The sequence below is a fragment of the Tympanuchus pallidicinctus genome, unplaced genomic scaffold (genome assembly GCF_026119805.1).
Source record: "Tympanuchus pallidicinctus isolate F22 unplaced genomic scaffold, pur_lepc_1.0 scaffold18, whole genome shotgun sequence".
Taxonomy (NCBI): Eukaryota; Metazoa; Chordata; class Aves; order Galliformes; family Phasianidae; genus Tympanuchus; species Tympanuchus pallidicinctus.
This window is the reverse complement of record NW_026294699.1, coordinates 8,345,381-8,365,727: the sequence shown is the minus strand read 5'-3', so window position 1 is coordinate 8,365,727 and position 20,347 is coordinate 8,345,381. Positions and strand designations below refer to the sequence as shown.

At 49.2% G+C, this 20,347-nt stretch overlaps 2 protein-coding genes across 16 annotated transcripts in view; one reads left to right on the top strand and one right to left on the bottom strand.

Moving 5' to 3' along the window:
* The window catches only part of TNRC6A (trinucleotide repeat containing adaptor 6A), a 43,131-nt gene extending 28,427 nt beyond the window's left edge, over positions 1-14,704 (top strand). For 7 of the 15 annotated variants that reach the window (XM_052679544.1, XM_052679549.1, XM_052679547.1 and 4 more), the window contains 19 exons: positions 251-415; positions 753-928; positions 1,224-1,304; positions 1,728-1,779; positions 3,180-3,322; positions 3,668-3,814; positions 3,988-4,125; positions 4,357-4,485; positions 4,599-4,676; positions 4,928-5,138; positions 5,741-5,773; positions 7,344-7,478; positions 8,888-9,046; positions 9,444-9,584; positions 10,086-10,193; positions 10,616-10,837; positions 11,400-11,470; positions 11,579-11,718; positions 11,929-14,704. In XM_052679544.1, the coding sequence (XP_052535504.1) occupies positions 251-415; positions 753-928; positions 1,224-1,304; positions 1,728-1,779; positions 3,180-3,322; positions 3,668-3,814; positions 3,988-4,125; positions 4,357-4,485; positions 4,599-4,676; positions 4,928-5,138; positions 5,741-5,773; positions 7,344-7,478; positions 8,888-9,046; positions 9,444-9,584; positions 10,086-10,193; positions 10,616-10,837; positions 11,400-11,470; positions 11,579-11,718; positions 11,929-12,304 (2,705 nt within the window). In that variant the 3' untranslated portion in view covers positions 12,305-14,704. The remainder of the gene's footprint in view (positions 1-250; positions 416-752; positions 929-1,223; positions 1,305-1,727; positions 1,780-3,179; positions 3,323-3,667; positions 3,815-3,987; positions 4,126-4,356; positions 4,486-4,598; positions 4,677-4,927; positions 5,139-5,740; positions 5,774-7,343; positions 7,479-8,887; positions 9,047-9,443; positions 9,585-10,085; positions 10,194-10,615; positions 10,838-11,399; positions 11,471-11,578; positions 11,719-11,928) is intronic. The other 8 variants (XM_052679556.1, XM_052679546.1, XM_052679557.1 and 5 more) reach the window with 6 other exon arrangements.
* Positions 14,705-14,919: 215 nt separating this feature from the next.
* Positions 14,920-19,658, bottom strand: LOC128078888 (mucin-5AC-like). Its single transcript, XM_052679558.1, has 9 exons — positions 19,519-19,658; positions 18,560-18,667; positions 16,853-18,454; positions 16,662-16,774; positions 16,526-16,584; positions 16,035-16,443; positions 15,772-15,963; positions 15,488-15,691; positions 14,920-15,068 (listed from the first exon to the last, which is right to left on the bottom strand). Exons 1-9 carry the CDS (start codon positions 19,550-19,552, stop codon positions 15,015-15,017), a joined length of 2,775 nt encoding a protein of 924 aa, XP_052535518.1. The 5' UTR covers positions 19,553-19,658; the 3' UTR covers positions 14,920-15,014.
* Positions 19,659-20,347: the final 689 nt, after the last annotated feature.

Here is a 20,347-nt window from a genome sequence, read left to right as displayed (position 1 = left end):
ATGCCTGTTCTCCATGTAATTCTTTATATATGGAATTTGTATTTTTGCTGCTTTTTAATGGAATAGCTTACGGTTGTAATAATTACCTGTGTGCAAAATGTAAATGTTTGCTAATAAGCTTTTTACTGTATGCTATGGCTTTGAAAAGGCAAAACACTTGATTCTTTAAAGTGACTTTTAAAATCCTGCTTAAAAAAAAAAACAAACAAGCAAACAAAAACATGCCAGTAACTCATACTGCTTTAAAAAGGTTGGGGAGAGCCTTCTACTCCAGCCACTACTGTAGATAATGGAACTTCAGCGTGGGGTAAGCCCATGGATACTGGTACTAGCTGGGGAGAACCCATCAGCGATGCAGGAGGCACCTCTGGCTGGGGAAACGCTTCTCTTGGTCAACAGGCTCCAAATAAACCCGGTGAGTGCTTTTTGCACCATCTTTGAATAACAGTGCTGAAGGTGAAATGCTTATCTTTTTTTTGGAGGCTTTAATTTGAAGTAAACATAAACCTCATTTCTGTCTGTGTTAATGGCATCCAATGCAAACTGGTGATTTTTGGTTGTTTTTTTGTATCAGAGTAGCTGCTCATTGGTGTGTCCTTCACCTCCAGACCATTGTTGATCTGGCACTTGGCATGATTAAAGAAGCTACTTCTAGCTTCAGGTTTTAGTAGCTGATTTGTGTGGAGGTTTCTGTGGTTTGAAGTGTTAATGTGTCGGGGTTTTGTTTTGTTTTGTGTTTTTTCTACAACCAGGGCCTAAATCTATGCAAGATAGTTGGTGTGGAGATGATATGCCATTGACAGGCAGTCGTCAGACCAGCTGGGAGGAAGAAGAGGATGTAGAGATTGGAATGTGGAACAGCAGTTCTTCACAAGAAGCTAACACGTCTTTGAACTGGCCACCCTATATGAAGAAAATGCCCACAAAGGTAATTGTGACTTGTGAAATGTCAAGTCCACACACAGGTGTGAGTTGGCAATGGAAAGAAAAAAAAGTTATGAGACTCCTGAGAATCATTTCTTCTTACTGTGTAAAACGATTCCCTCAGAAGGTTCTGTTGGGGTTTTTGCACTGGTGTCACTTCTGAAAACTAAGAACAGATTGCTGTGCTGAGTGGAGTACCATTAATCTTTCGTCTTCATTCATAACGTTTCATAGTTTAATTTAAGCAGTAGGTGGCAAACATCTTCTGAGTGTCATGGGAATTCCTTTCTGTTTTTAAGGGAATAATGAAAGGTGGAAATAAGCAAGATGAAGCATGGATCAATCCATTCATTAAGCAATTCACAAATCTCAGTTTTTCAGTAAGTATTATACCTTTCCTGTCAGTATTGCCTTCTTAGAGTGCTAGTTGCAATGCACGAAAATGGAAGTTTTTGATTGTCTGAAGCTCATCTTCATAGCGTTTTCCTTTTTACTTCTGTCTGTCTCCTCTGTTACTCATCCACTGTCCTTTGTATGTTCTCAGTATAAACAGGCTTATTTATGAAGGAAGGTGTTGTAAATGTTACCCAGATATTCATCCAGTGGTCTGTTGTTCTAGTTAGTTGCATGTGGATTTTGGTAAATGTCTGCTTTCAGCAGACATCAAAGGAACAAAGTGCTTTAAGATAGAGCCAATTTTCTTGATGTTTTTTTTCCTGCAAGTCTGAATTGGAATTATAATCTCTTTGTTTTAGCTTTTAAAAAGATTATTATTAAATAATTGATTCATTTTATTACTTCAGAGAGAATCACCAGAAGAAACCATACAGAGCAATAAGATGGACATGTCTGGAGGTAAGAAAAGGAAATAATGAGATTTAACAGCTTTCCTTTCCAATCTCTTAGTTTAAATATATCAGTTTTCAGAAGTATGGATGGTAATTTCTTCTACTATATATGTGTGTATTTGTGTGTGTGTATATGAAGTATTTCCTTAAAAATGCTCTTGTAGAGCAAAAACAAACAAACAAACTTGTGCATATAACACTGCGTACCTGATTGCTGCAGTACTGTTAATCCAGAAGTCAAACTAACCTCATGCCTACAGAGCTGGCATGAAAGTATGCTTATGTGGTGTGGGTTTTTGGTTTTTTGTTTTCTTAATACAAGTAGCCAGAGTGCTTTGTGGACAGCTTCCCTAAATAGGCACGAATGCTCTGAATACCACACTCGCTCCTTGTGGTTCATTCTTGGAAACACATTTTCAGTTCGAAGAAGTAAATTAATACTGAAGAATTACTTCAGCTGATATTTGAATGCCAGAATCACTTCTGAGCAGCCTTTATTTGAGATCGTTTGCCATTATATTCCTCTGGCAAATGAAAAATAGGATAATTAAATTTAATAAATGACTAACTGTATATGATAGTAGGACATGTAATGGAAAATAATTGTGGTGTTGTGTTTATTGTAGCTGCACTTCTTACTTTTAGTTGAAAATTACTTTTTGACTTTTGGCTCATGATCTATATTGCACAAGTTGTTTGCATTTCAGATTTGAAACATAATAGAAAGCCTCATGCTTAAATGATCTCAGTTCTTGAATTTGAATTTAAAGTGTTAGCTTGAAAATAATTCCCTTGCAGTGCATGCGGTGAGGTGTTAATGGAGTATTATGCATTGAAGTACACTGCTTTACTGCTGCTTATATTTTGATCTCCCAGCTTGCCTAGTGGCATTGACAATGGAAGCTAAATGTTAAAATGAGCTTTCAGTGAGCACTAGTATTTAAAATGTTTCCATCTTTTGTGTTGTAATTCCCCCCACAATAACTGAATCAAATTAAAGAGCCTCTGAAATCTTATGCAGACGAAGGGCATGTAATAAAGATACTGCTTCAAATCCAAGACAGTGCTTGTTGTGACTCTTCAAAGAAAAACAAAAAGGTGACATTAATGCTTGACTTAAACAATCATACTTGCTTTGTTTTTGAGAGCAGGCTGAGAATGTTTTGGGAAGTGTGCGAAGTGTTGATGCTTTTCTGATTCTGAGTGTGAAGTTTCTGTAGCTGCTGATTCACAGTGCTCCCTTTGCTTCCTTTGAAGCAAAACCCAGGCAGTTTAAAACTGAATTGGTGCTTGCTTTTATTAGTACCAGGCTTGAAAGCTGTGTTCTGTATTTTATAAGCATAAGCCCATTCATACTGTATCTGGAAAATCCTTCAGTGTCGTAGTCACATCTCCCTCACCTTTTAGGGATATTGCAAGATAAGAGAATGGAGATTGATAAGCATGGCCTCAATGTTGGAGATTACAATCGTGTGGTTGGAAAAGGCCCTGGTTCTCGTCCTCAGATTTCCAAAGAGTCTTCCATGGATCGCAGTCCTTATTTTGATAAGGTTAGCAGCTATCTTGCTGGTGGACGTTCTGAACTTTGACTCAGCATTACGAGTAATTATGTGTGCGCTCCGTAGCTTTCTGCATTTGGTGGAGGAGAAACTTAATGCTTTCTTATTGATCCGTAAGATATGTTTTGTTCTTTTTAACTTACTGATATATAATACTAAGCACTTTCTGTAGCCCATTTGCAGTGCAAATAACTAACCTGATCTCTTTTGTTTTCTGCCTATTTCCTGCTGATGCTGGACTCTCATGTGACTCTTCCCTTCTGTTCCTGGCAATGGTTTCTCCCTACTGCTTGCTTGCTGGCTGGTTGTTGCGCATCGGTTTGTCTGTCCAATCAGGATGGCATTGTAGCAGACGAGTCCCAAAACATGCAGTTTATGTCCAATCAAAACATGAAGCTTCCCCCTTCAAATAGTGCACTACCTAACCAAGCCCTTGGCTCCCTGGCAGGGCTGGGTATGCAAAACTTGAATTCTGTTAGACAGGTAAGGCTGTGTGCATATCCTTGGCATGTTACTTGACAGCATTTAATACCTTTTATTATAACTCCTAGCTATTAATGTGATTAATGTGTCTTTTAGTTATAATGCAAATGTATAGGGATGGGAGAAGTAGTGGAAGTAGGTTTATTGTCACTAACCATCCATCTTTTCCCCAGAATGGCAATCCCAGTGTGTTTGGTGTTGGTAATATAGCAGCACAGCCCAGGAGCATGCAGCAGCCTCCAGCACAACCTCTTAATTCATCTCAGCCTAATCCACGTGCTCAAGTGCCTCCTCCATTACTATCCCCTCAGGTAACATGTCCTTGGAACCTTCTACAGATAAGCTACCAAAATGCTGCTTCAGAAGAATTTTCTGTTTACTGGTATTGCTGATATTTATTCTGTAAATGGTTGAAAACTTAGTTGTCCTGATCAGTGTTACAGAAGATAGGTAACTGTTGACCTGAGGTAGTAATATCCTACAGCTGCTGTAACTACTTGCTCTTGCTGGTCGCTCACTGATTGTGCTGCTCTGCTCAGCAGGTTCCGGTATCATTACTGAAGTATGCACCAAACAACGGTGGCCTGAGCCCGCTTTTTGGCCCACAACAGGTAGCCATGTTGAATCAACTGTCCCAGTTAAACCAGCTTTCTCAGATCTCCCAGTTACAGGTAAGCTAAAAAAGGTAGATGCTCTGTGTTCTGTTTGAACATGCAAGTAGAAACTGACCTCAGCTGTACGTTTCTCTGAAACAAACAAACCACACCAAAACACTGTCTCCTAGCGGTTGTTGGCTCAGCAGCAAAAAGTGCAGAATCAAAGAAGCATGCCTTCTGGTGGTCGTCAACAGCAGGAGCAGCAGGTAAATACTTTTATTATTAACTTTACAAACAATTTTTTAAAATTGTCATTGGTCTTGAGCTGGGTTTCCAGTTACAAGCACTCTAAAAGTGTGCAAGAGCAAATTGGGTTTTGACAAGCTTTAAAGGAATTCGCTTAGCTTAATGCTGGGTTTTTGCTATGTTAACATGCACAAAACATAAAAGTTGACTTATTGGCTTTAAGTGTAGGAGAGCTTTTGACTGTTGATATTGTAACTGCTCTGTTTTTAAGGGTCGATCTATTAGTATGCAGCAACAGATGATGCAACAGTCCCGTCAGCTTGATCCAAACCTGTTAATGAAGCAGCAAACTCCACCCTCTCAACAGCAGTCACTCCATCAACCCACCATGAAATCTTTCCTTGAGAATGTCATACCCCATGCTACTCCTGAGCTACAGAAAGGGCCATCACCAATAAATTCATTCAGCAGCTTCCCTATAGGTGAGTTTTTTCATGCCAACTTCATACGGTCAATATTTACGTAACAAAGGACGCGCAGCCTTTCTTTCAATTTTGCCTGTAGTTTTCTTCTGAAAACAGTAGTGGTTGTTATCCTGTTAACATTGACAATTTTAACTGTAGTAGTAATTCTTACTGGGAGTCATCCAGTTACTTTTGTTCAACAAATGGCTTTTCCCACAAGTGCACTTATTCCCAGAAACGATTATCAGTATCTCAGAGCAAAATGTTGCACATCTTGATCGTGCATCCGTTTCCTTTTATTTTTTTCTTATCCTGTGGATCCCAGTGATAAGACAAAGTCCTTTTGCAGTCACATATCCTGAAGCTAAAGGACGTTTGGAAAGTAGAAACCATACAGAGAATCAGTTGAAGTGGTCACATTTCTTTGAACTTTTAAAGAAAGTTTTCAATTAATCTGGAATCTTGTGGGTAAAACCAAAAAATTAATTTCTCTTCTAGTGGTTTTGTCCAGAAGAGCTTTTAGTTTTGCATTTTTAAAGAATGGCTGCCTCATTCCAGACAAAATATCTGACCGTTTATAAATACAAGTATCTCCTGTTTCTTTCTCCCTACGTTTCCAGGCTTCAGTCCAATTTCTTCTTCAGAAATTCCAGGCTTGTATATTTTCTCCTTATTTTAGGTCCCTTTTAAATGCTATCTTAATACAACTGCATACCATTTACCTCTGTTTTTTTTTTTTTACCCCTGTTTTTGTTCTTCCTTTTTAGTTTGCTTTTCTTCTGTGTTCTTTCAGTCCTGCCTTTTCTGCTGAGCTGGTTTCCTTTGCATTCTCATTGCCTTTCATAAAAAATATTTGTTTAGTTGAGACTGCCACTGAAATCCTTGTGCTTGTAGGTGAAGTGTTATGGAACCAGGGAGCTGGTGCAGGCTGTACTGTTGCAGTGCATGTGGCACACTGGAATTTTGCTTTTGGCCAGTCTTAATTCCAGGCTGTTACTTAGTGGTCGCTGCTGCTGTCTGGCATCAAGATTAACTACTGCTTTCATCCAAAGGGCAAGGCGGAGGCATTAAGTTTGCTTAGCTATTAGAGGCACTGTTAGTTCTAATAAAAGGAACATTGAACTTTCTTGCCAAACTTCATGCCAAGTATTTGCATCCCATTTGTGTTGGATTCTTGTTGTTTCCACTAGATATATTTTTTTCTTAATCTGAAATGGCATTTCATATCATTAAGCAGCTGCTTTCTCAGTCGCTGCTACATTTCAGTAACCTGCAGTATGTGTGAATGTTTTGGGATCTCTTTGGTGTAGCCCTGTGTAGTCAAAGAGGCAGGTGGAGTTGTGCTCGATCCACAGTTAAGTGGCTTTAGTGAAGAAATAAGAAGTTTCTGGAATTTCTTCACCCCTTTATGAAAAAAAGAGCCAAGAGGAGTTTTTGTGCACTTGGAGGATATTACTGAGTGGCAAAGTCATGTGAGGAGGAGCAGAAGTTGCCAAATTGTGTTCTGGAAAATCTTGTGGTGTGTTGTGTTCTCCATGTTCTACTGTCAGCACCAGAAGATGTGGCCATGAGAGCAGGAAGCCCTGTGCGTGTTCAGGGTGACAGAATTGGTCAGAATTCACCAGACCCATCAGAAGCAGAGATCTGAGGAGTTGTGTGTGTGGTTTTTCTCTCCAGTTTGACCAGTGCTGCAGTCATGTTACAATTCCTTTACAGAATTAAGCATTTTGAATATTAAAGCCTGAATAAAAATGGGGTTCAGGGTCTAAGTACAAATTCCAGTATGTAACTTCTGCTGAATAGGGATGTTCTGACACAGCCTCCTGCTGGGAAAGAGGTCTGTCTCTTTTAGAGTTGAGCTCAGTTCAGTCCTTGTGCTTTGTACAGATGAGTTCAACTGTCACACCATTGCTGCTCTGGTACTAAAATGCCACACTTTTAGATGTTGTTCACGTTTTAATTTCTCTTCCACAATGGCTTCTTCCACTGGCACTTCTGCATGAAGACATCAGCTGTGAACTTCAGAGTGCTTTGCATTGCTTAGCTTAGCTTCTGTAGTAAGTTGACTGCATCAAGTGCTACTTAAGCTCATGTTTCTTGTACAGACTTGGAAGCATGAAATAACTGTAGTAGTATGCTCTTGAATGTTGATTGGAACAGTAGTGGTAATTAACAGAATAAAGGCATCCAGGCTGTCTTTCATAAGCTGTGTGTATCCTTTAGGAATGAACTCAAACTTGAATGTAAACATGGATATGAGCAGTATTAAAGAGCCACCACAATCTCGACTGAGGAAATGGACTACAGTAGACAGCATTTCTGTGAACACATCTTTAGAGCAAAACTCCAGCAAACATGGTATGTTAAAGCACATCTTTAAATAGCATCTAACCTACAACCTCTGAATTTCAAGTTCTGTGTGTGAGATGCAGGTTTGCTTTATTTGTGCTTGTAGTTGTAACACTTGTGTTGCTGTAGTTTGTATGGTGTTGTCTGTGCTAAACTTGCTGCTTCTGTTGTACAGCAGCCCATAGCTTTCTTAATATTTTTAACTTACAGAAGTGATCCTGTGATGAGGCTAGTAGGAACAGTGTGCAGGATTCCTTTTTAAGACTTTCAGCATGCCTACTGCTACTGGCTTTACCTTAATGTGAATTGGAAGCCTTTATACAATTTTAAAACTGGCTTCAGACTTTTCAAGCCGACCCCTGCCCCACTGTGCTGCTGTCTGTGGAGGCCAGGCTGGCTGGACCCTGGCTGCCTGATCTGGGTGGCAGCCCTGCCCACGGCAGAGGGCTTGGAGCTAGATGGTCCCCTCCAAATGAAGCTGTTCCCTGATATTTCATTCCAGTGATCAGGATTCACGTGATGTTTCAACTGTTGCAGTTGCTTGAAATTTCATCCAGTTAAAACTTGAGTCTGTAGCACAAAGGTTCTATGTCTAAAGATAGTTAAAAATGTCTCCAGTCTCCTATTACTGTTCAGTCTTCAGATTGTTTGGATATTTTTAGATTTGTCAGCTGCTTTAATACTATGAAATAGTTTGCTGCCTGAAGCACGTAGTGGGGACATCCTGCTGCTGCACTTGCTTGCTCTAAGCTTCAGCCAGTTATTAGCCGTGGAAGTCAGAAGTGTTGGTGTTTTAACTGTAGGTAACGTTTTCCGAACAGTGTTACAAATTTGATCATTTGAACTCCATTGCACTAAATCAACAGCAACAGCTGTATATTCCTCTGAAACTGTAGAATATAGCTTCTTTTGCTGTATAACTTTCAAAGTTCTGACAGGATTTGCACAGAACTGTGAAAGTTGCTTTTATTCCCTGCTCTGCTGCCGATAACTTTTTCTTTTCCTTACAGAAATAGGAGTAAAACTTAAGAGCTTTCCAGTAGTTAAAGGTCTTTTCAGACTTAGCAGATACTTTGTCAGGAGCATTCTTGTCACAGAATATTGCTCTATTTGTTATCCAGCTGGAGTCTTACATCATGGTTTTATTCTCTTGAGTTAATATTTTAGTTAAATTTATAAATGTACTGGTTTTGGGACGATGGCATGGGATTGCATTCTTGAGGTCTTCTGGTCAGTTACTCAGAGACCTTCCATTTTAGATTATGTGCACTTCTATGACTGTGTAACTCTACATGAAAACAGAACAGTATGCTGGCATGTATTTTATGACTCTTTACATGGGCTTGTTTTTATTTTACACGTGTGCAATTTATACCCAGAATTGTCTGTAGAAAACATGACTTTTTTTTTTAATGTAGGTGCTATTTCAAGTGGTTTTAGGCTGGAAGAGTCTCCGTTTGTTCCATATGACTTTATGAACAGCAGTACTTCACCAGCCAGTCCTCCTGGATCTATTGGGGATGGCTGGCCCCGTGCCAAATCGCCTAATGGCTCTAGCAGTGTTAACTGGCCACCAGGTATGCAGTGCCACCACTTACTGCTTGCATGGCTCTTACTGCTCTGCATTCTTCCAGATCCCTTGGTTGTTACATGTGGAGGGTCACAAAAACATACACAGAAAGCTGGGAAGGATTGTGCTTTTAGCTGATAAAAATTGAGAGCAGCGGTTTGATTGCACAGGGAAATGTATTTCCCTGCTTGGAAATTTTACTCTGGTGAGGTGGGGCTGAAAAACTAGAAATAAGAAGGTGAAGACTAAAATGAGTAAATTAAGTACTTAAAAGGTCTTGGATTGTAAGTCATCCACTTATCTTAGCAATACAGCTCTGCCTCCTGATTTAAAAAAAAAAAGTAATAACAACAATGGGAAAAAAAACCAACACAAAAACTTCTTTTCTGAATCTCTGTTCCTAGAATTTCGTCCTGGTGAGCCATGGAAAGGTTATCCAAACATCGACCCTGAAACTGACCCTTACGTCACTCCTGGCAGTGTCATAAACAATCTCTCAATTAATACTGTGCGGGAAGTTGACCACCTCAGGGACAGGAACAGTGGTACGTCTGCGGGCGCCTTGCCGTGGGTGGTGCTGCAGGCTTCTTGTTGTCACGTAGAGCAGTGGTTTGTTTGAAGATACATTTGCTGCTTTCTCATCTTCTTGTTTATCTGTCATGTTGTGGATGTCATGGCTGGATGCTCATCTTTGGATCAGACACTGTTGCTTGATGCAATGCAGTAGATATTCCAAGAATGCAGTTAAGAGTGAGTGAGCACCACTGATGGGCGTTCTGATGTAATCCTCCTGAGCACAGACAGGCAGTGTGTTGGAAAGCAGGCAGTCTAGTCACTGCAGTAATGGAATGAGCTTTGCTTGTGGGGAGTGAGTGCAGGGTGCTTCCTGATGTTGAGCATGCTTGCCACCACTTGCCCTCAGTTAAGAATGAGGACTCAGAAGAGTGGAAAAGGTCCTTTGTTTGACTCTGCAGACATGTTTAGTCTTCTGATATTTTTGCAATTTTGACACACTGTCCTGTCATGGATTTCTATTTTTGCTGTAGGGTCATCCTCATCTTTGAACACCACGCTGCCTTCAACTAGTGCCTGGTCATCCATTCGTGCCTCCAACTACAATGTTTCCCTCAGCAGTACAGCACAAAGCACTTCAGGTGACGTCATCTTGCGTTGCTCCAAGCAGAGGTTTTGTGCCTTTCATGTGCTTCAGTGACTCGCTGAGTTGTCAATAAAAATTATTAATGGGATCTCATCTGAGTGGTAACTCAAGTTACCACTCTTCTTCACAAGGAGAGTAGTTAGGCCCTGGAACGGGCTGCCCAGGGAGGTTGTGGATGCCCCGTCCTTGGCCGTGTTCAAGGCCAGGTTGGACGGAGTCCTGGGCAACCTGATCTGAATGTGTATGTTTGGTGGCCCTGCTGGGCAGGGGGGTTGGAACTACATGATCCTTGAGGTCCCTTCCAACCCGGGTGATTCTGTGATTCAAGTCTTTATTTTACTCTCATTTAACAGCTTTTATTTGTAGACTGATGCGAGTTCCACAGAATATTGATTTCTTGTTGTCTTTGTCTTCTAGTAGCCAGAAACAGTGATTCCAAATCAACATGGTCTCCTGGATCAGTCACTAACACCTCTCTGGCTCATGAGCTGTGGAAGGTCCCTTTGCCACCTAAAAGCATCACTGCTCCATCCCGCCCACCTCCAGGGCTAACAGGCCAGAAACCACCTTTGTCCACTTGGGATAATTCCCTTCGTTTGGGTGGAGGATGGGGAAATTCTGATGCCAGATATACCCCTGGTAAGAATAACAATGGTTTTTGTTGTTAAGCTACATAATTTCAGTGTCAGCTGGTACCCCATAGCATTTCTCTTCCCAAAAGCAAAAACGGGTTTGTATCTCCTGAACTGCATTGCTGAAGATCCACCAGGCAAAATTGGGTTTAGGACTGTGTTGTGGCTTTTAGGCATTGTGTGCAGCAGTAATGTGGGTGACAGTCCTGTTATTTCTGCTCATTTGTGAAACATCTCACCAAAGGCTTACAGAGTTTGACATCTGTGCAGCTGAACATGATTGCCTGATCAGCGTTGCTCCTAGAGTGGCTCATATAACGAGCTGGATCATGATATGTACTATGGGGAGTCCTTGGCCAGGCTTCATAACTATTCTTAGCTTGCAGTGAGTGGAAACAAATACACTTGATGTATTTTTTATGGGTTTTTTTTTTTCAGTTACAATTATCTGACAACAGTTTCTTCTCCTTCATCAGCTCTCCTGTCAGTTGCCACGCAGCTGCTTATGTGCTTCTCCTAATGCCTCTGTTCAGTATAACAAGGCACTTAGTGCTTTCTTTTTCTCTTAGGTTCAAGCTGGGGTGAGAGCAGCTCAGGGAGAATAACAAATTGGCTTGTTCTGAAAAACCTTACACCTCAGGTAAGGCTGGGGCTCTGTGGCTGTGTTGGCTGGCAGGGCAGCACGGCCCTGCTCCAGTCCAAGCTTCGTGCTGCCTGTTCTCACCCCTGCCATTTGTTTCACCCTCAGATCGATGGCTCAACCCTGCGTACTCTGTGCATGCAGCACGGTCCACTAATAACATTCCACCTTAACCTCCCACATGGTAATGCTTTGGTCCGTTACAGTTCAAAAGAAGAGGTAGTGAAGGCACAAAAATCTCTGCACATGTAAGTTTTGTTTTTCCTTCTCTTAGTCTGAATTTAAAGTGGTTGCAAATGCCTTGTTGGGGTTGAAGCACTTCCCGTGTGCAGGCATGTGAGGATTCTCAGTGGCAGCTCAGCATCTGCGGGGCTGATGGCAGGGTGCTTGGAGTGCTTTGTTAACACAGAGGCGAGGTGGAGAGAACCTCTTTGAAATGTGCTCTTGTCCTCCCGCAGGTGTGTTTTAGGGAACACTACTATTCTTGCGGAGTTTGCCAGTGAAGAGGAGATTAGTCGCTTCTTTGCACAAGGCCAGTCTCTGACTCCGTCTCCTGGCTGGCAATCTCTGGGATCCAGCCAGACCCGACTCGGATCCATTGACGGTTCCCATTCGTTCTCAAACCGTAATGATCTAAATCACTGGAATGGTGCTGGGCTGTCGGGAACTAGCAGTGGAGACCTTCATGGCACTTCACTCTGGGGGAGCCCCAACTATTCCACGAGCCTGTGGGGCGCCCCGAGCAGCAATGACACCAGGGGAATTAGCAGCCCATCCCCCATCAACGCTTTCCTTTCTGTTGACCACCTAGGTGGAGGTGGAGAGTCCATGTAACCTTTTACTTTTTTCAACTAATAAACTGTGACCTCAAAATGTAACAAAGCAGCACTAATTTGGACTTTTCACCTACAGCAAGGGGGTCACCTGTGGAAACAGTTACTTTCTGCACATTTTCCACTTTGTTTTAGCCCAAAACATATCAGTTTGAATACTTGAATCATGCAGGCCAATATTATAATGTGAAAAAGTATATATTTACACTTCCAGATAGTGCTGTCCATATAAAACTGCTTGGAATGAGCTCATTTGTGTATATTCATCATGTTTATTCTTTGAAATTCCTTTTTTTTTTTTCTTTTTTGTTTTGCATTTTGCTGATGATGTTGGAGTATGAGCTTTTTTACCTTTGCACTGAATGATGTTCTCTCTGTCCAATCGGCAATACCGGGGAGGCAGCAGTTCACGTGTAAATGTTTACTCAAGGATGTTCTTAACAAACAGTGTGCGCTCTCTACTATGCCTTGATGTATGCCTACCTTGTTGTGGTATTGTGGCGTTTAAAGATCAAGTGATGATACTGACTTAGGATTATGAATGAAAGTATTGCACCAGTTTTTTCATGTGTAAAAACTAAAGAATTTAGCTCTGCAGTTTAAAAAACTGTGGCCACAGCTGTGACTTGCAACCCAGCCTGCAAGCCAGGGGGGTCCTGCACTTTCAATAGGCTTTCAATTTTGTTTTGGGGGTGCCCGCGTGTCGGGGCCTCCTTGTTTACAGAATCTTTGTTTTTGTTTTTTGAGAAAAATGTTTACTCTTCCATCATTTTAAAAATTTTTAAAAAGACAAAAAAAAAAAAAATGGAGAATGAAAAAGATGCTTTCTATCTCTGGGAATAACGAACAGTGTTTGGCCATGTCCTTTTGTTTTCTATTCCTGTATCCTAAATCAAAGAGCATGGCTCTCAGGAAAACCAGTTCCCCAGTAAAAACTCCTTGTAGTTTCTTATAGGAAAAAAAAAAAAAAAAACTCAACTTTTAGCACTGATACTTATTGCTCTGTAAGACTTTTCTCTGCCAAAAAAAGCACGCTTGGAGCTGGAGTTGGACATCCTGCTTTCTGACGCTGTCTTTTTATTAGTGAGTGGTGGTGGTTTGCTGATAATCCGTAGTTCTACGATTCTTTTGTAATCCCATCGAGTGGCTGTTCCTGCTTTGTGACTGTGTTAACGTTAACTGTCGTACCTTAAAGCCGAACTGAGTAACTATGCATACTGTAACCAAGTGATTGGGCTTACAGAATTGTTTGTTGTACAAAAGTTTTAAATGTTTGAAAAGTTCTCGCAAATACTTTCTTGCAAAAGTGACGAGTTACATCTCTGCCACAAAAGGTGTTACGTGATGCTTGTTTAGTCGGTGCGTTCGAGACTAGGCAAGGGTAAAAACTTTAACAGTGCAGAAATCGCCATCATTTCATTGCCTTGATTCTAACCGTTTGTGTCCGAAGATGCAAAAGAAGTCAGTGGCTTTTAACTGTTTACAAATAGAATGTGATTGTAAAATGTACAGTTTGGTTGTGTTTGAATTATGAAGTTTCTCCAGATATTAATAAATCATGATGTTTTTGGCTGCTCAGCATATAACTGTCTATTTTTTGTGACTTTATTTGTAGGCTGTTTTCTATACGATGAAAATATCAAACGATAGAGCTCTGTATCCCCATAGTTTGATTTTTCTTTTAGCCTTCTGATTTCTTTTTTTGTTTTTTTTAATGAACAAATCTGCATTTTATCCTAGCAAAACTCTCCCTCAGCGTTGCCCACTGTGAGCTGAGAATCTAAGTGCAGAAACCTGCAGCTTGCTTTTCCTTTTCTATTTGAGCACCTTTGGAATCCCGCTGCCCTCCTCCATCCACTTCCACCGCCCCCCACCATTTGTGCCCTGCTAGATGCTCAAGAAGACACTTGCAAATAAGGAGAGCATTTTGGAAAATAAACTTTAATGCTTAAAACGTCCTGGTGTTTAAATTTATACCTCATTTACATTAATCATGACAAACAATGCAGCAGCGCTTAATTTGTATTTCACTTCACAGTGGCTTAGCTTGTTCTGAAATGGCTATAGGGCAGACCATATATGTACATAGTATGATGTGACTTCAACGATCTGTTAGCCTTTATTTTCAAATTGCCGGATGTAAGTCATTAACTCTGTTGGATGCCAGCATTGTGTGTTATTGGACACTTCTGTACCTATCGCTACGAACCACGCTGTCCCAGCCCAAGCTGGCTTCCCAAGTCTGCTCTGACCCCGGTGAAACCGTTGCCTGATAATCTTTCAGGACTCCGCATCGAGTGGAACTGACATCACACCCGCGTTGATTGTATTGTCAAAGTGTTTGGACTTCTTTCACTGAGCTTGTTACGTGGAAATAAAATGTGGTTGGTTTTAAAGCTGATGCTTGGTGCCACGGTTCAGTCTGTAGCGCTCAGGCCGTCCAGCTCCGCTCCAGCGTACACAGCTCCATCCCCTCGCAGAAGGAGCGCGGCCGCCTGCCTGGCTGCTGGGGACAGGGGGGGCTGGCACAGGAGGGGCCCTCGATCCGCGTTCCCCCCCTTGGAAGGGAAAACGTGACCTCCGTGCCCCCCAGCTCGGGCCTGATGCTCACCGGTTGCTGCCTGGAGTGCTGCTGCAGGAGGGAGAAGGGCGCCCAGGGGTTGGGCTCCACGGGCCAGCTGGACACCGAGACGTCACTGGCTTTGCCTGAGTCAACCATGGGTTCGTTCATGCTGCTGCAGCTCGTGTCCCAGCCGTACTGGAAGCTGGTGGCAAAATCCGTTGGGGATTAGAATAGGTGGGAGGGGGTCAAAGTGTGTTCCTGGCACAGCAACGCCGGGGCCCTCGGGAGAGTGATGCAGTGCTGGGCTGTTGTGCTGCAGCTGCAGCCAGCTGGGGCCGTTCTGAGAGCGGCGGTGCCAAACAGAAGGGCTTGGAATGCGGGAGGCTGTGCCCCCGGTCCCGCTCCCTTATTTCACAGTAATCCCTAGCGCTAATTACGAGCCCTCGTGGGCACTCACACAATTCCCACTGCAGCTCTGAGCCTTTCTGCATCGCTCCTTAACGGGGGAAAACCACCCCTGCGGCTCCGGGCTGCAGAATGGCGCTGCGCCGTCGGACCCGGGAGCACGCGAGGGGCTGAGCTCGACCCCGCAGCTCCCGGTGCCCGCAGCCCCGCACCTACCCGTGTCCGCGGGCGGGCGGCTCCGGGCGCTGCGCGGCGCTGAGGGGGTCGTTGCGGCAGCAGCAGCCGTCGTCCGGGAGGTGCAGGTGCAGGAGCTCCTCCGAGCGGCTGAAGGCGGGGTTGTCCAGGGAGCTGCCCGAGCCGGGCCACGAGCGCGCCCAGTGCGGGGCCGCGGCCTCGTCCGGGCGGCAGAAGCGGCGGTAGCTGCGGGCGGTGAGCGCTGCGGAGCTCCGGGGCGCCGTCCGTCCCCGGGGGATCCCCGCCCCGCTCCCACCCGCACCCACCTGCTGCGGCCCTGCTCGGCCCGCGCCTCCCGCAGCAGCGCCCGGAACCTGCGGACCACGGCGGCCCCGACGGCGATCCCCAGAAGGACGACGCCGAGCAGAGCGCCCGCGGCCGCGCCCAGCAGCCCCGCCAGCGTCACTCGCCGCTCGCAGCGCAACCCCAAGAACCAAACGTCGCTGCCCGCGGGGCACCTGTGCGGGGATGCGGGGCGCTGAGCGGCTGCCGCTCGCGGCGTTGGGGGGTTGGGCGGGGCGGCACCCACCGGCAGAGCGGGCCGCGGCCCCGGGGGTGCGCGCACACGCCGTGGTTGCGGCAGTAGTCGCGGTGGCAGAGGGACGTGCACGTGGCGTTCCCGTCCGCCCTCACGACGCAGGCGAAGCCGTCGGGGCAGGAGAACAGCGCCGCGCAGGGCTCCGGCGCTGATAGGAGAGCGGGAGAGAGGACGGCGGCGGGGCCGTGCCGCTCCGCACCCTCCGAGAGCCGCCGGGCCCCGCGCCGCCCGCCCGCACTCACCGCGTGCCGTGTGCCGCAGGACGCGGGCGGCGCCCACCGCCGCAGCTCCGCCGGAGCGCAGCGCCGCGTCGAGGAGCGCTCCCAGCGCCGCCGCCCGCACCAGCTCGGCCGCGAACAGCGCGTCGTAGTGCAGCACCACCTGACGGGGGCTGCCCGCCCTGCGGGACACGACACTGCGGCTGCGCCCCGCATCACCCCGAACGGCCGCGGGAACGCCGGGCACTGCGGGGCCGTCCCTACCTGACGGCGGTCACCTCGAGACGCACGAAGCCGCGCACCGCCGCCAGCCGGGCCGCCACCTGCGCGGGAGCCATGGGTGCCAATGCGGGACCGCCCCAGCGCGATGCTCCTCCCCACGGGGCGGCCCCACGCTCACCGTCCGGTTGAGGCCGCTCAGCAGCACGTGGTGCTCGTGGGACGCGGGGTCGCGCAGCGCGGGCACGAAGGCCATGTCCAGCGCCAGCTCGCAGGGCACGCGCAGGAGGGACGCTGCGGGGACAGAAAGGGCTCGGCATCGCCACCGCTGCCCGTGCCGGCGGCTCCCGGGAGGGTCACCCCGCAGCCCACCTCGCAGCTGCGGCGGTTCGTCCTCCACGATGAACTCCGGGGTGGCCCTGCCTGCTGTCTCTGGGTTTGGTGTCACGCATGTGGGGTCAGCGTGTGGCCGCTCCGTAGGGCTGCTCTGTGAAGGAGGCGGCTCTGTGCCCCCGGGGGGGTCTGTGGGCTGATGGGGGGACCCCGGCACCGCACTGGGCCCCCGCGTCAGCTCCTCCACAGCCCCCCGACATGCAGCACTGATGGGATCCAGCGGGGCCGTCCTCTCATCCCTGAGCAGTGTGGGGCTGGTGGCAGTGGCTGTGCTGGTAGCAGTAGGTGTGCTGGTGGCAGTGCTGGTGATGCTGGTGCTAAAGGTCAGCAGAGGTGGAGATGATGTGGGTTTGGTCAGGGCTGGCTGCAGTGGAGAGCTGGGGGCCGCGGAAAGGGCTGTGCTTGGTGGTGCAGTCACTGCCCAAGGCCCAGCATCACCTGCCCACACCGGGGTCCCTCCTGGGACGTGAGGCCTCTCAGCATGTTCACGCCCTGGGGACGCTGCTGGGTGGGTGTCTGCAGTGGGGATGAGCCCCAGGGAGGGCTGTGGGCCCAGTGACGGTGGGGCTTCCCCTGGCAAGGCTGAGATATGCCAGGTCTGGTTCATGGGGACATGGTTGGGCCCAGGGGGACTCTGAATGTTTAGCAGCCCCAACACCTCCGTGGTCAGGTCTGGGGCTCCCTCAGGGCCAGGGAATGTCACCCCTAGGACAGCGGCTGTGGTGCTAGGGTCAGGAGGCAGACGTGACTCCATGGGCAGTAGGGTCGTGCTGGCCCCAGGGCCCTTGGGATGCCACATCAGCCCTCCATGGCCAGCAACCCCTGAGAACAGCAGAGGGGGGCGGGAAGTGGCATGAGGACCCAGCCAGGCCATGGTTGTCCCCTGCAATGAGTGGGACTCTCCTGCTGGCCCTGGCCCTGCCAGCACCTGATGAATCCTTCCTAGTTCCCCAGGGGGGCTCTGCAGACTCTGCAGCCCTCCCACAAAAGACAGTGTCCCACTCGTCCCTGCCACAGGGCTGCCTGTTGTGTGGCCCTGGGGGGTCCCTGCTCTGATGTCACTGGGTGGGATGGTGGCACCCCTGCCCTCTGGCTCCAGGGCAGGTTGTGAGGGGCTAAGTGAGCCCTCCCAGCTCTGTGTGAGCACTGTCCTCACAGTGCTGGGGGTTCCCCACTGCCCCGTAGAGCTGCTGGGCACCATCATGTGGGACGATGAATGCGACAGGGTCCTCTGTGGGGTTGGGGAACTCTCTGCCTTCTCATTTCCTATGGGCTCAGTCTTGGGGGCAGTGCTGATGGCTGGAGCTGTGCTGAGCTCCATGGTGACTGCTGTGAGCACCCTGGCTGGGCTCTCCCCAGGGGGTGTAGGAGACGTTCCCTCTCTGCCTGCAGCTGCATCAGTGGTACCAGCAGAGGATGAAGGCTGTGCCGCGGTGCTCACTCCATCCCGCACTGCAGGGTCCGTCCCGGCCTCCCTCGGGCTGCTGTTTGTGCCGGAGGGCTCAGCAGTCCCGGGTGGGGTCCCAGGGAAGGGGAACAGCTCAGCCTCTGTTTGCAACCACTCCGCTCCGTGTTGCGGATCTGCGGGCAGAGGCAGAGGGATGCTGAGCGGGGCGGGCGCCCTCCGGCACAGCACCAACACGCGGGCCGACCCCGCAGGCAAAAAGCCCATCCGCGGTACGGTACCTGTCCGGCAACCTTCCCCTGGGTGGGCGCAGGGGACGGCCGTGCCCCGCGTGGAGCCCATCCCGCTGCCGAGAGCGGGGCAGAGCCGCGCGCAGCACCCCACGAGAACTGCGGAAGGAACGGATCGGGCGTCAGCGCCGAGCACGGGGCTCAGCGCATCGTCCCCCCCAAAAGCCCCGGCAGGCGGCGATGGCGCGGCGGAGATACGGCCGTCCCGCACCGCGGCCTCGCGCCCCCGAAGGCTCCGCCCGCACACCGGCACGAGCCCGAGGCGCCGCCAGAAAGCACCGCACGTGCGGGCACGGAGCCGCCCCTCCCCGGCAGAGCGGCGCGGAGCAGAGCCGCGCAGGGCTGCGCGAAGGGTGAAGCGTTTTCCAAGCTTTGCAAGCGGCTCCCGCGGGGCAGCGGCGGGCGTGGGGCCCTTTGTGCCTCGGGAGTCATTTCCTGCGAAGGGAAAAGCGCGGGCATCGTTCAGCGCCCGGCTGGATCCCGCCGCCTTTGTCTCGGCGCGCGGAACGCAGCCGCTGCCGCTGCCGGCCCTGCGCTGCGCGGCCCCACGGGCACCGGACGGACGGGACGGAGCGCCTCTCCGAGCCGACGAAGGAACCGCCCGGCCCGGCGCCCCTCCGAGCCCCCCGCCCCGAGACGCCGGCACGGGGACGCGCGCGAGGACACCGCCCCTGCACGGGGGGGACGCGCATCCCCCGGGGAAAACGGGGCCGCGGCCGCCGTCCACCCGTGCGCGGACGGAGCCGGGGGGCACCGGGCGCTGCCGGGAGCCCGGACCCTCTCCCGCCGCACGTGGCTGCCCCGAGCTGAGCTCCCCGCGGACGCCGGGCCCGGCGGAGGGAAGCCGACACAGCACGGTGACGGCCCCCGGGCCCCCGCCGCTCCCCGCGGCCCCTCCCGCTCTCCCGCGTCTCGGGGTCCCGGTCCCGTAGGGAGCTCCTGGCGCTCACCTGCGGCGGCCACGAGCCGCGGGACCCGCTCCATGCTGCTGCTGCTGCTGCTGCCGCCGGCGACTTCGGAGCGCAGGAAGCCCCCGCCCGTTCCCTCCGCCGCGGGGCGGAGGCGCCCAGAGCCGCAGCCCCCGGCCCGGCCCGGCCCAGCGGGGAGCGGCGGAGCGGCAGGGCTGGGGCGGACCCGGCTGCGGGCGGAACCCGGCCCCGCGGCACCCGCGGGCGTCGAGCGGAGACTCGGAGCCGCGATCCCCCCCGGGGCTGCCAGTCCCCGCCCGCCGCATCGCTGCGGAGCCCCTCGGACGCGGCTCAGCTCCCTCCTGGGGCTGGGAAGGACCGTACCGCCGCCCTCCCGGCACGCAGCTGCAGCGCTGATCCGGCCAAGGCTCTTTCACATCGACCCCGACACGAGAGCGATGACCGCACGGGGTACCACCCCAATGAGAGCCGCCACGAGTGCTTTCTCTCGTTTCCACTGCACGGCACGTCCAGAGAATATTTCACAGTTCATTCAAGAGGAAAGAACTGTTTCTTACTCAATGAAAGCAAAGCCCGGGCCCTGAAGAGCAGCAGAGCACCCTCAGGTTGGGGGCACAGGGCAGACAGTGAAACGTGGTTCTCCAGAGGAGGCTCTGAAAACAGCACCCACCCCACATTAAGGCTCCATGTGGAGCAGCTGGGGCTTATTTTCCACCATCCCATCACCCGGATTGCCAGAGGAAGGCACGTTATCAACTCACACTTCTTGGCTCACAGCCCAGCAGTGCCTCTTTGACACACAAAAGTGTTTCTTGGCTGAGAAGAAAAACTGTGCAGTGTCCAGAAATAA